The 14,659-nt window shown below is 37.6% G+C and overlaps 1 protein-coding gene across 1 annotated transcript; it reads left to right on the forward strand.

Annotated features, from left to right (window-relative positions):
• The first annotated feature begins 559 nt into the window (after positions 1-559).
• LOC128208696 (uncharacterized) lies at positions 560-2,587 on the forward strand. The gene has a single exon (XM_052912243.1). The coding sequence runs from the start codon at positions 560-562 to the stop codon at positions 2,585-2,587; it is 2,028 nt and encodes a 675-aa protein (XP_052768203.1).
• The last annotated feature ends 12,072 nt before the right edge of the window (positions 2,588-14,659 follow it).

Here is a 14,659-nt window from a genome sequence, read left to right on the forward strand (position 1 = left end):
GAGATTAGGATGGGTGATCATAGGGGAATGTTGCTTGGATGGCAACCATGTGCCACAGGACCTGAACAGCATGAAGACCTTCATAAACAGAAATGGCCGCCCAACTCTCATGGAGCCTTGCGAAAACGCATCCGAAAAGGAGGCATTATTTGCAACCTCCAGAGACGACAATAGGACTGGCCCATCACAAGAAGACAAAAAGTTTTGTAGCTTGATGTCCACAAACATGAAGAGAAATGAAGAAGGGAATTGGGTGGCACCATTACCATTCAAAGAGCCAAGAAACATCTTGCCAAACAACAGACCAAATGCGGTCAGAAGAACTGCCAGCTTCGTTTCGTCTCTTCAAAAGGATCATGTTAAGAAAGAACACACCCTGGACTTCATGGAGGACCTCTTTGAAAAGGGACATGCAGAGTAGGCACCACCACTTGATCCGAAAGAAGAAGCGTGGTATCTACCACTGTTTGGCGTATACCACCCAAAGAAGAAAGATCGTATCAGGATAGTTTTTGACTCTTCAGCCAAATACAACGGATTATCTCTGAATGATGTTCTGATGACCGGTCCAAACCTGACCAACAACCTTCTTGGCGTCCTTATGAGATTTCGTAAGGGCGCTGTTGCTGTCATGGCAGACATACAGCAGATGTTTTACAGTTTCCTTGTAAGACAAGACCACAGGAGATACCTGAGATTCGTATGGCCAGAGGACAACGACCTCAGCAACAACTTATTGGATTACCAAATGAATGTCCACGTGTTTGGAAATAGACCATCGCCTGCTGTGGCAACTTATGGTCTTCACAAGGCAGCAGAGATGGCAGCGTCTACTGTAGGTAAAGATGTCGAAAAACTTGTGAAACGGGACTTTTATGTAGATGACGCCCTTACCTCCCACGACTCTAGTGAGGAAGCCATTGATCTTTTGAAGAGAACCCAGTATGCACTACAAGAATTCGGAAACATCCGGCTTCACAAGCTATGCTCTAACTCTCGTCAAGTTTTGGCGGCGTTCGACAAGGACGACCTTGCAAAGGATCTGAAAGATCTAGATCTGGAAAACGAGTTTCCACTGCAGAGAAGTCTTGGGGTATGTTGGAATGTCCAGCAAGATACATTTACCTTCCGCGTCACCCTAGATGACAACGCCTTCACCAGAAGGGGTGTTCTATCCACAATCAACGGCCTCTATGACCCCATAGGTCTAGCTGCAGCATTTACAATCACAGGGAAACTTCTACTGCGAGAAAGTCTCACCGAAACCCTGGGCTGGGATGAGCCCTTACCTCATCGGCTGTTGGAAAGATGGTCTCATTGGAAGCAATCACTAGATGCGTTGAAGAAAGTGCAGATCCCAAGAATGTACTGCCCCAAGTCAAACGACGACATACAACAGAGAGACCTGTATGTGTATTCAGATGCGTCGGAGAAGGCAGTAGCAGCAGTGGCCTACTTGCTGTCAGTGGACAAGAACGGCGACAAGCATCTAGGATTTGTCCTCGGAAAGGCAAAGGTTGCACCTAAGCATGGTCAAACGATTCCACGACTGGAGCTATGTGCCGCCGTTTTGGCCGTTGAAACCTATGACATCTGCCAACAGGAGCTTGATCTTGACATACACCAAGCACACTTCTTCACAGACAGCAAAGTGGTCCTTGGATACATCTACAATGAAACACGTAGATTTCACATATACGTTGGAAACCGGATAGACCGCATCAGGACTTCCACTAGACCAGATCAATGGCGTTATGTTCCCTCATCTCTGAACCCAGCTGACGATGCAACACGGGGAGTGACTTCCGAAGATTTACCGGAGAGCAAATGGCTGAAGGGAACTCGCCATGCACTGAAGGACAGCGACACTAGCAGGGACATCTCTAAGTTCCCACTTGTGCTACCAGAAGAAGACAAAGAAGTGAGAACTCTCAAAACAGATTTCAATAAGAGGTGTTTTCTTGGTTGTGAAAGGTTTAAGAGGTTTTCATCATGGACCGCGGTGGTCAGGGCCATTAGCCTGATTCAGAATCGACTCAGAACTCTTTCAGCAGAACAGACTCTCCGTGATTCTGTTTATATTCGGGATCTTGCACAACTCGCGGTCATACAGGCTTTACAACACGAAATCTTTGCAGAGGAAATCAGGGCTTTGACAAACAACCGCCAGCTTGCAAAGAACAGTCAAATACGCAATCTCTCACCATACCTGGACAAGGATGGCATCCTTCGAGTCGGGGGACGTCTGAATAATTCGCAGCTGAACTCTACAGTTAAAAACCCCATCATAATCCCTCGACATCATCTCAGTATGCTGCTTGTTCATCACTTTCACGAGAAAACGTGTCATCAAGGCCGGCAACTAACTGAAGGTGCTGTTCGCAATGGAGGTTTTTGGATTTTGGGCAGCAAGCGACAAGTAGCTTCGTGCATACACAACTGTCTGCAGTGCAGACGCTCTCGGACTAAGCTTGAAACTCCAAGAATGGCTGACCTTCCGTCTGATAGGCTGAACCCAACACCACCATTTACCAACGTTGGCATTGACGTCTTTGGACCATGGCAGATCATGACCAGAAGAACTTGAGGAGGGCAGGCAAATTCAAAACGCTGGGCCCTCATGTTCACCTGCTTAGTTGTACGAGCTGTACACAATGAGCTGCTGGAGGAGATGACCTCATCATGCTTCATCAATGCTTTGAGACGATTTTGTGCCCTGCGAGGCGAGGTGAAGATGATCCGGTCAGATTGTGGCACAAACTTATTTGGTTCAACCGCAGACTTGGAAGCAAACGTGATAAATGTGGAAAACAAACCACTGAAGGACTATCTAGTTGATTCCGGAATCAACTGGGTTTTCAACCCTCCGCATTCTTCTCACTTTGACGGCGTCTGGGAGAGGATGATTGGGGTTGCAAGGAAAATCTTGGATGCCATGCTCTTGAATGTGAAACAACTTACCCACGAGGTCCTTCACACTCTTATGGCTGAAGTGAGTTCCATCATGAACGCCAGACCACTTACCCCAGTGTCGACGGATCCAGAGGTTCCCTTTCCGCTTACGCCAGCGACCTTACTCACCATGAAAACAAATCATGTTGTAGAATCATTCAAACTGGAAGACTTCAATGGCAAGGATCTTTACAAGACGGAATGGAGACGTGTTCAGCATCTTGCGGACACCTTCTGGTCCCGTTGGAAAAACGAATATTTGCCAACACTTCAAACCAGACGTAAGTGGCAAGACGATGGAAAGAATGTGACAAATGGAGATGTCGTTCTTCTTCGAGACAACTCCGTTCACAGAAATGAATGGCCAATTGGTGTAATCGTCAGCACCAATGTTAGCGAGGACGGCAGAGTGCGCTCTGTTGATGTAAGGCTTGGGAAAGACAGGAAAGTCTACACTCGGCCTGTCTCAGAGTTAGTCTTTCTTTTGTCAAAGTAACTTCATGCATATACATTGTATATTGTCATTATAGAGTAGAACCTGTCATTGCTGGACATATTTTATGCATCTGAACTGCATTGGCTGATTACATGTTTTTCGGATGCATTTTGTCTGTACAAATTGATTATATCGAAGAACAATACTCATTGAAAATTTTTAATTACTCTGTAATACATATTTACTCTAGAATGTAGCTGCAAAAGACAGGTTCTATAGTTGAAAGGTTTTGCAGCAATTTTGAGTCCCTTAAATTGCTGGTTGTTTTACTGATGCATAATGTTTAATGCATAATATTTTGAAATTTAGTAAATATTTTAAGTGTATTTTGTTAAGATTGAAGATGGACAGGTCATGTGGCCTTAGACAATTATGTTAATAATGTTAATACAATAATGTTAATGTTTTAGTGAAATTTAGTAATTTCAGACGGGGAGTGTTCCGTTTTCACGGTTTCTATTTATAGCTCACTGTTTATTCATGTGTTGTCCAACTTCGCACTTCCGTCTAAACCGAAAGTTAGTGTATGGAAACGAGGCTGGGGGAAGCATTCTCGTTTTGGCGCTTAACCTTTTACGTAAACAACAGCATAACTCTGGTCCCATCGAAAATCACGATGTAAGCATACTTGCTTTATTATTTTGTTGATCTATATGTACCTTGATATTTGTTAAACTATGATCTTCATGTTTACACTATGCCATTATTACGAAACAATGATAACAATGTGCATTCTGTACAACTGTGTAGCGAGTAAGCACTGCATGTTTTAAGGTCAGTTTAATGCTGTTTTCTCACATTTACGTCGTTAATCGAAATCTGATCTAGTCATTTCTATATGTTTTCATGATTTCTTATGTCAACGTATTCAGTGATCCGTACCTCTAGTCACAGAGAACGTTAGGATGCTTACTGTTTATTGTTTTTGAATAACGTATCTATTTTTAGACTTCTATTGAGAGCGATGTTAATGCAAAGTACAAAGGAAGTAACCGTTGATTTATTTAGCTTCTGTGCATCTATGATTTATTTCCCTTGTTTCTACTGTTCATAAGGTCTGGAACTATACTGTTCCGTGTACAAGGGTTTAACCCTTTGATTGTTTCGGAATTTAATAAGAAATTGATTTAATTGGATATTAACTAAACTATCACTGTCATAATGTTCTAGTCGTTGATGTTTAATGCATTTTAGTGGCGTGATTATTCTTTATAAATCAGAAATATATAGATCTAAATATTCTCTCGATTTACTTATAATATGCTGCATTCATTTGGTACAAATAACACCTATATGACTGCAGCATCTTATGGTGGGCTTTTGGCATTTTTCTTCACTGGCTAAGAATGATCACGCCTCTGAAATGACGGATAGTTATTATACTAGTAATACATCGTTGTTTTTTGTTTCTTTCACAGCAATTTACCAAATTCTCAGGACAATAAAAATGGAAAATGGAACAGTTTTCAACGTGTTTGGACTCCCCTTGAACGTTGTACTGAGATAGGTTTATCTGTCTGCACTACGGCAGAACAATAACAATTATAAACAAAAATGTGAGTTTGATTGAATATATTATATAATATATTGATGAATTAGATACAACACACACATGAGCGAGTCACTTTCATTGGTAATACAATAATATTGCCGTTAACATTTAAACCATTTATGATACTAATCGAATGGTTTCAGATGATGTAAAGACGCTTATTTATTTTTTGTTTAATTAATAAATATTTAAAAAATAGCCTTTCATCCATGATTTCCAAAGCAAAACCTAGGGCATTAGACTTGCGTAGATCGGTGTGCTGGCGACCGGACGTCCTAAACAGGGCTGTAATTTCGCCATGCATATAGGAATTCTAAAATCACAAGGAATAGTTTCTCTCTATGCCAAGACGGTATGCCGCGTACAAGACCCAGTGCTGTACATGAAAGGTCAAGGTCAGACTCAAAGGTCATAGATCAAAATGCCTTGTAGTCGTGTTCAGACAGTAACTGCCATGCAAAGAGAGATTGTAAATAGTTTGGCACAAATGTTATCCTTGACAACATCATGGTCAAACTAAACAATCATTCGTCAAAATACCATGTATTATGGCTAATCAAGGTTTTTAACTCGTCATGAATCGGGGGATTCTATCTGTTTACCTATTCATCACTTAAGTGATTGGCCCAAACCTTTATTTGCACAAATGTTGAAAACTTGATTTTTGTCTCATTGCGGCGTTTTTAGTTTTACACTAAAACAATAGAAAGGCCTTTTCAAACAACCTACCATTATAACGCATCATAAGCATTATCACATCTGATGTTTTCTTGTGGAAGGCGTTCACTATCATGATCAATACAATACATGTACAGTGACAGAAAACACACATAAGGGCTGCAAATGCTGTAAATTATCTTGAACTTTAATTTCTTTGTATTTTAACCTCAATACACATTGAGGTATTTAAATTGATGATATCAGGGGAGATCACTGCGAGAAAGGACTGATCTATAAATGCATGCCCGTTTTAAACAAATAACGTAAATTTTATGCTGACAGTAATCTTCACGCTGCTGCTGTTTATTTTAATACTGTTGTTAGTACTTCTGCTTCTTCTGTCTTTGCTTACAATTCTACTTTAACTTCTACCTCTGCTATGATCACCTGCTTTCGTCTTAAATTATCTTCAGAAAAATCTCGTTATCTATAAAGACTGTCCGTATGTAATGTACATTACGCACCGAAACGGTCTAATGATAACAGCTTTTAACATCAAATAAGGCAGGTTATTTATTAGTTTTACAAAGTAAGAATGTCGAAAATAGACTGGAGTAAAAAAGTTCATCACAACTTTTTATGTGCGTATGAAGCACTTCTTTTCGCGGGGAATGAACTGGAAGTGTATACGATACAAGGCTTAAGCGATGTTCACCAACAGGTGTAAACCAAGTTGGCTGGTGAGCCAGCATGTACACAGAAATGCAGTAAGAACTTGCAGTTTCGCAAATTTCCACAATTGTGAGTTTACTTTAGACCATTTAGACAATAATTGAAAAAATGGACTCCTTTTCCATTCAGTGTGTTACTATTTACAACTTATTTAAATGCATACGTATATATATATATATATATATATATATATATATCATTACACTTTTGAACCCAAAGCATAAACATATAATGGACATGAACATTTTCATTGAAGAAATTATTTAGAATGCGCGCTTTTCAATAAAACAATAAAGAAGAAAGAAGAGAAAGAAATTATGGATAGAGTAAAGCGATAACATTACACAATCACAAATATTGTCTCTTAAAGCTGCACTCTCAAAGATTGACAGTTTTGATTTTTCTTTTCTTTTTATCTCAGAATCAGCTGAGTTTACCCTAACGCCCTCCATGCAGTCATTTAAGATAATTCACAAAGAACTTATCAAAGTTGTTTGGAAAACTGCCGAAAAACTCATTTTTCATAAAGCGTTAGTAACGCTGTTAACTATAAAACACCCATTTTCGAACAAAAATATGAAAAACTGCAATCTGCTCTTTTGCCAGCAGTCATTTAGCACTGGGTTTTAGACAGTTACGCAAACAATCGGCTCATTTCAAAACAAACAAGAGATGTTTGTCAAACATTATGCCCCCCCCCCCTGAGCGCCATGTTTTCAGGATTATATGGACAATTGAATGAAATATGCATGGACCGAAATGACAGCTGATTTGTTGCTGTTTTAAGCACCATTAAAGTGTGAGGATAAAGTGTGTTATGACCGTCATGACCTTTGACTCTATGAACTCAAAATCCAGAGTCATCAGCTGGTCACCAGAAACCTAAATGTCAAGTTTGAGGGCCATGGGTGCAGGCATTGTCAAGTTATCACAAGACAAGTTTTTTTCGTTCAAGGTCACTGTGACCTTGACCTTTGACCCGATGACCACTTAAATCATAAGGGGTCATCTACAAGTCAGATGCAACTCCAAGTTAAGTTTGAAGGCCATGGGTTCAGGCATTGTTGAGTTATCACTCCGACAACCTTTTACCATTCAAGATCACTGTGACCTTGACCTTTGGCTCTATGAATCCTAAATCAATAAGGGTGATCTACTGGTCAGGCTTAACATCCATGTCAAGTTTAATGATCATAGGTTCAGGCATTGTTGAGATATCAGTGGGGGAAGATTTGTTAACTCTTTTGCGTTAAAGGTTACTGTGACATTGACCTTGGCCTGATGACCCCCAAAGTCAATTGGGGTCATCTACTGGGCAGGCCCAACCTTCATGTCAAGTTTGATGACCATAGGTCCAAGAATTGTCGAGTTTGCTTTCAAGGTCACTGTGACCTTGACCTTTGACCCCTAAAATCAATAGGGGCCATCTACTGGTCAGGCCCAACATCCATGTCAAGTTTGAGGGCCATGGGTGCAGGCATTGTCGAGTTATCACTCGGACAACCTTTTACCATTCAAGGTCACTGTGACCTTGACCTTTGGTCTGATGACCCCCAAAAACAATAGGGGTCATCTCCTGGTCAGGCCCAACCTCCATGTCAAGTTTGAGGGCCATGGGTGCAGGCATTGTTGAGTTATCACTCGGACAAGCTTTAAAATTATTTTACCATTAAAGGTCACTGTGACCTTGACCTTTGACCCGATGACCCCCAAAATCAATAGGGGTCATCTACTGGTCAGGCCCAACCTTCATGTGAAGTTTGATGACCATACGTCTAGGAATTGTTGAGTTATCACTCGGACAAGCTTTGGTCTACCGACGGACCGACCGACCGACCGACCGACATACCGACATGCCTGTGCAAAGCAATATACCCCTCTTCTTCATAAAAATAAAAAGTTGTCGAACCGATAAATCTGTGAGAGTGCAGCTTTAAGAATATCAAATTCTTTAATAAACTTTGAATTTGAACTTGCATTTATTATTTAATACATAAACGTGCCAAACTTTATAAAACAATATATGAAAAGTATCTATTAAGACTGTGGTATACCACGGAGTATGGGAAGTAAACTGTTCTACAAACTATGAGTGTCTTATGCTTGTGTTATTTTTTATAATCTGACACTTCAATAGTTAACATGTGGATATGTTACTCGTTTTAATATTGGTTTGTGTTCTGATGAGAGTCTATATGTACCTACTTGTGTTGTTTAATCGATTCATTTCTTAGTGGTGTGTAGCCTGATTTTTTTGTAATCAAACTGACTATCGTGAGAATAAACAAAACTTAAAAAACAATAAAATCTTAGTCGTACAGCCCCTTACAGTATAATACATATCATAAAGAACAGTTTGTTTTACCTAAAACTAAGTCAGTTACTTGGCATTTGTTGACATAACATATTAAATGTAAAGTGAAGCATTATCTTAATAATTAAGACCACGCTCACTCATATCCAACCAATCGGCATTCGCTATTTCATTGCTCCATTTCTCATATACACGTTGTACCAACAAAAGTATATATACAACTCCTAAAACACGATTTCCTTGAGGTAAAATGGATCACATTTGACAAAGCTGTATTAATAGGCCAAGAAAAATAATCTGTAATTTATCAGGCACCCATTTTTAAAACTTCTATCATGGTCTAATTATAATCATTGTATATACTTTAAAAGCAAACTGGAAACACTATTTCATACTGGAACAAAAGCTTAAATGAGATATAAAGAAGCGAATTCAGTGGAACCAGAGTAGCTAAACATTATTTTAGTTGGTCATTCCTACTGTGTATTTCGCTAAAAATAGTTTGTTGACTCTTGGGGTTTAGTAGCATATTCAAACAAGGTTCAAAACTATATACTATTATCATGATTTACATTATAGTTCGTACAAGTCACATTCCTCAATTGTATTAAATTATTTATATGCTGATAATGAAAACTTTAGACAGTGAACAAGCTTTATGGTTTGACCTTTTATCAGTAGGTTTCTGTTTCGTCCCAATGCAGTTTTAATACTGTAAACAGCGGGTGCATTAGATAAAGAATCAAAGCACTGAAAGTGCTGAGGGACGGTACTGCTTAAAGCTGGCAGCAGGAGAGTTACAACTGGTTGTATAAATGTCAGATGTGTGGCAAGAGGAGATTGAATCGGACCGTACAACTATACTAGTCTGTTTTTTGTAGAAGAAAGTTTCTTATGTGGGAATTCAGGTCCCGAGCTATGATTTAAAAAGGGCAGGGTGCTAGGTCAGACAGTGATCTTTTGATGCGCATTGAAAGAGCCCTGATGGGGCATTTGCAAGGGTCAACGTTGAAAAGATATTGTGCATGTGTTGTAACTACTCTCAATACCAATACAAATGTAAAGGGAAGCTTTTATCACGAATAAGTATCACAATTATGTATCTGTATGATTTTTAATTTTTTTTTTTAATTGACATTTTGAATATCAAATATAGTTCATAATTATTGATGGAAGCTCTGTCAAACAAAAGGGCACAATGGGAAATAGTAATACAGCAGCAAGGAGTCGGAAAAGGGAAGCAGGTCACTGCCTTCTGCTTTATAGGTCTATCTTAACGTTCTCTTTTGTGCGTTTTTATAGCTGGTCTATGTTAAAAGTTATAATCCAGTATTTTATTTCATAATCCGAATAGGTCTGAAACTGAGCCCAATTAACTTTTCAAATAAAGCACGTTTTTATTGCTCCATAATCATCAATATTATACCAGGGTTTATTAGATCAATTGGAGATGAACCAAACGTAATACGTTCAAGGGACTAGAGACACCAGATGGTACCAAAATCAGCAAAATCTATTTTTCCTCTAAACTTATCAATTAGGGCTAGTATGAGGTAAAAAATGCAATATTTTAAATGAAAAATTAATATTCTATCCCTGTCTCAGCTGTGTGTATACATTAAAGAATAGCATGCGAGGGTCCTGTGATTTTTACAGGAACACACTCAGAAGCCATATTTTTTTTTAAATAACTGGGATTTACTCGGTCCAAAAACACAGTTAAAATATACACTAAGATATAAATTCCATTTTTGGACAGTTGTTTTTTTCATCTTGCAATGGTATCATCTGGTGTCTAGTCCCTTGAAATGTATTTCAACCATGCCTGAATCACAAAAATGCAAGGTAAAGCTTGAGGAAACAATGGTGCAATATGAAGGCTATATCAAAGGATGGATTTCTTTTAAAAGAACTGAAAAATAGTTTACCATTACAATTAACCAGTCTGTAGTGTCATATGTATCTATAAGGAACTACTTTGGCAAAATGATTAATGTACAGGATTTTGGGCTTATTAAAATAACCCCTGTTCTAATAGCGACAACATAAAACCATTTCACATACTATTAAACCTGAGGCAAAGTGAAAGAAATGCAATTCATGGAAGATGACACAGCTGACAATTATCAAATAACATGAATGACAGGAAGAGTATATCCATAATCACACTCTTGTGAGCAGCATTTGTCATTATTTACAATTCAACAAGAAGAAATTTACATGAAATGAGATCAACACTGAATAATGAGTGAAGTAATACTGTGAAAACAATGAATCTAAATGATACACATGAAAACGCTATAACATTGTAGCAGAAAAACATGCAATGAGTGAAAATGGTTACAATATGTCAAAAATCTATGTGTCTCATACAAAGCAGTGCATACAAACACTAACATTTATGTTGAACTAATTTGTAAGTATATTTACTAGAATTTGTACAGCAAGTTCCATTGGAAAGTGATTATTTTTAGTTTGCAGAAGTTATGTTATATAAGTAAACTATCATTTACTTATAGGTTAAGCAATGCATTTGGTTGAATCCCATATGTTTATTATTATTTATTTTTTAAGGCTGTAAACTGCAAAAAGGTTTGTCCAAAAATAATTTCATAGCCGTTGAGAAATGTTTTGAATATGTTTTCGAAAGTTGACAAAACAATAGGGCATTAGGTTTTTGTTATTTTAATTAATTATCAATTAGGAAGACAATTTTAGGCAGCCATGGAGAAGAGCCTGTTTTTTAACAGTGATCAGACTTCAAACTTAAAAAAGAAATGTGAATGCAAAATATATAGACAATTGAAAGCAGAAATGTCAACAGGCTTATTGCTGAGTTGTTATAAGGAAATAAGAGGAAATAAGACAATGACTGCCTGGTATATAAAGAAGTGTACTAACCAAGTGATATGTAAATGATCATAGACAACAGTGGTAGAATTAAATAAAAACAAATTTATCTCGATTATCTGTTATTCAATTGACACTGGTATGGCAACAGAAATGGAAGTATGTAAACACCAATACAGAGATGAAAGTCGCATCTTAATAAAGTCATTGTTGACATCAAGTACAATATATATGCATAGAGCACTGATAAGACACCAGTAAGAAATGTAATAAATTTGGCACTGTTTGTACATACTGGTGATATCAAGTTACAGCAGAATTCATAACACAGGAGTTTATCATTCTTCCACTATCACTGAAGATAGCATGATTGCCTTTCAGACCTTTCTAGTTATGTTTGAATATGAGAAAATGGTAGTAGAAGTATACTGTTCAAGCTGATGGTCCAGGTACACAGATAGTTTGTGTTAATGAAGAAAGTTGGTGGCATTTCCATCTGTTCAGTTACATGTTATCTTGACAAATTGGTGGCATTGGAACCGAATTGTTTCAAATAAAAGTGAAGACTTCCTTCTGCTGCCAGTAGGAAGCAAAATCAGCTCTGTGGAAATAGTCAGCATTGTGTCATCGGAAACTCCACCATCCAATCCTCTATTGGCCTCTTTCACAAAGGTAGCTCAGATTTTCTGCAAATGTTCACACACGCTTATAACAAAATCAAACCTTGAATACTTCAAAATACCTATCAACTAACATATTTTAAACAGTCAATAAGAAATACATCTGAAATTAGAGACAAATTATAGAATGTATTGCATTTGGCAATGAGTGTGTTTTTTTCTTAAATTATGGGCATTTGTTATGATCTATCATCTAGACATACACAAATATTTAGTTGAATGAAACAAAAATGAAAAAAGTTTGCAAACAGCATTGATGCTTGTCGTTTTAAGTATGATCTGACAAAAGCTCTAAGGCTTTTGGACCAAATGAATGACACTCAGCTTAAATTTTCTAGATGTCTGATGGTTATGCTAAAATTTTATTCACCTGCATTATAAGTATATTGTTTGTTGTGGTAGTTATAGAGAATGGTTTGTAGGTGTTTGCAACAACATCAGTAAAGCAGAACATCAGTATGTCTCCGGGCCAGACATCTTTCTCCACAGCATTAAGCCTAACTGTCACAACCTCATTGCGTACCTTAACAGTAAGACCTGTGCTTCTTCCTGCATTAGAAGACAAGAAGAAAATGCTAAATAAACTCAGTGATTTACATTTACAGAGAAACACAAAAAATATGTACTAGCACTATGAAAAAGTTAAATGCATGTAACTGGTGGCTGTTTGAAAGGGATAAGGGCAACCTTAGTAATTAGATATCAACAAGTTGATAGTTAGATATTTTTCAGTAGTTAAATTTATATTTTGAAGGTAAAATGCATTTTGAAAAATGTATGATATATAAAAAGATTCCATACCTGGATTATTTTGCTGGTAACTGACACCCTTGTTTTTTGAAGTTACTGTAGAGCATCCTGAAGGAAGACAGTGGCAGCCACTGCAGGTTAACAAACCTGCACTGGATGCATTTGCTGTTCATGCACAACCAAACCGCTGTTACATAAAGTGGAATTTCTTGTCCCTAGTCTGCCGAATACTGTCTGTGGATGGTAAAGAGCACTTTTGACTTGCTGAATTTGGTAAGAGATGTTATTGCCATCATGGAATGCCATCTGAGCTCCTGTGGTACAACACATTCCCACAGGCAAAGACTGGGGTATGGCCCGCTTTTTTCAAAGGCTTCATTGATGGAATTCATCTGCAAATACATGTGTTTCATTTTAAATGACGAAGTCTATTTTATGAATTGATCAGCTTAATGGTTTTTTATATGGAAATTGAAGAATCCGAGGTTCATTTGTAGTGCGTCAATACTGTGCTACAGATGCTGGCAAAACTTTAAAACAACTCCTATCGATAATTCAAAATAACGGTTGAATTGATAGTGTTGCTAAACATTGATTAATGTTGAGACCAGGGCCAGTATTCAATATTGATCTTAGCCTTATCCTAAGTCATGCATCAGTAATTCCATTAAGCCTATTCGTCAGCGAAATATACAGTCAAATCAAAACACTTAGTTTCTAATCTTAAAGTTCAATCAAAGTTGCTTATTGAATACGGCCCCTGAGCTTTACCTAGTCATTGATACTCAATAACCTCTAACTCTGTTTTTATCCATTTTGATAAGAAGAAAATATTACTCTATTCATTAGTCATGTTGAAAGGAGAAACTTTCAATGTCATTGTGAAGAACAAAGAGCATATGAATACTGGCAGGGATGAAAAATACTCATACAGACTTCTTAATATGGTATTGTGAAGACATCTAGTTATTATATTAGTCAGGCAGGCGCATTGTTGCCTTTGTGAGCACATTTTCATTCAAAGAAGCATAGTTTGTAAAAAAAAACTGTCAATCATATTATGGCATTTAACTAAAATTTAGTCAACTTTCAGGACAAGGTACAATGGTTTGTGATCAGAGTCAGTAGTATGATTCTATAGTGTTGCAAGATCTTAAACAAGTTGAATCCATGTTTGTGTATATATGGTATTAATATGAGCCATACTCAGTTGTAACTGAATCTATTAACTGGCGTAGATGGAAACTGGTATGAAATAAGTGTGCAATAGAAGCCCTTTCATTTTGATCATAATTGAAATCTCCCAATACAGAGATCTTGACCTGTCCAGGATTGTTTTTTTTAGTTCTTGGAAAAAAACTGAATTATTTGTAGTTGTTGCTACCTTTGGTAGGCAATAAACAAAACAAATGAATAAATTGTCTCTGAGCTGTGTAATGGCACACTCAATACCTGCAAAAGTATTGACTGAAAAATGCTTGATGATGTTCCTATGGTACACGGCAATACCGTGAGATGACTGATCAACACTGGAACAATATATATGGAAACCTTCCAAATCATATATGCCACTCAAAAGACTATGAAGTCCCGTTTCTACAAAATCTATCATATCTGCATGCAACAAATTATGTTTAAATTTTATATCTTCAATGTGCTTGTGTAACGATCTG

The sequence above is a fragment of the Mya arenaria genome, chromosome 11, assembly GCF_026914265.1.
Source record: "Mya arenaria isolate MELC-2E11 chromosome 11, ASM2691426v1".
In the NCBI taxonomy this organism is placed as follows: Eukaryota; Metazoa; Mollusca; class Bivalvia; order Myida; family Myidae; genus Mya; species Mya arenaria.

What these genes read in the sequence shown, in the direction of transcription:
- LOC128208696 (XM_052912243.1), top strand. Translation starts at nt 560, where the DNA reads ATGACCGGTCCAAACCTGACCAACAACCTTCTTGGCGTCCTTATGAGA.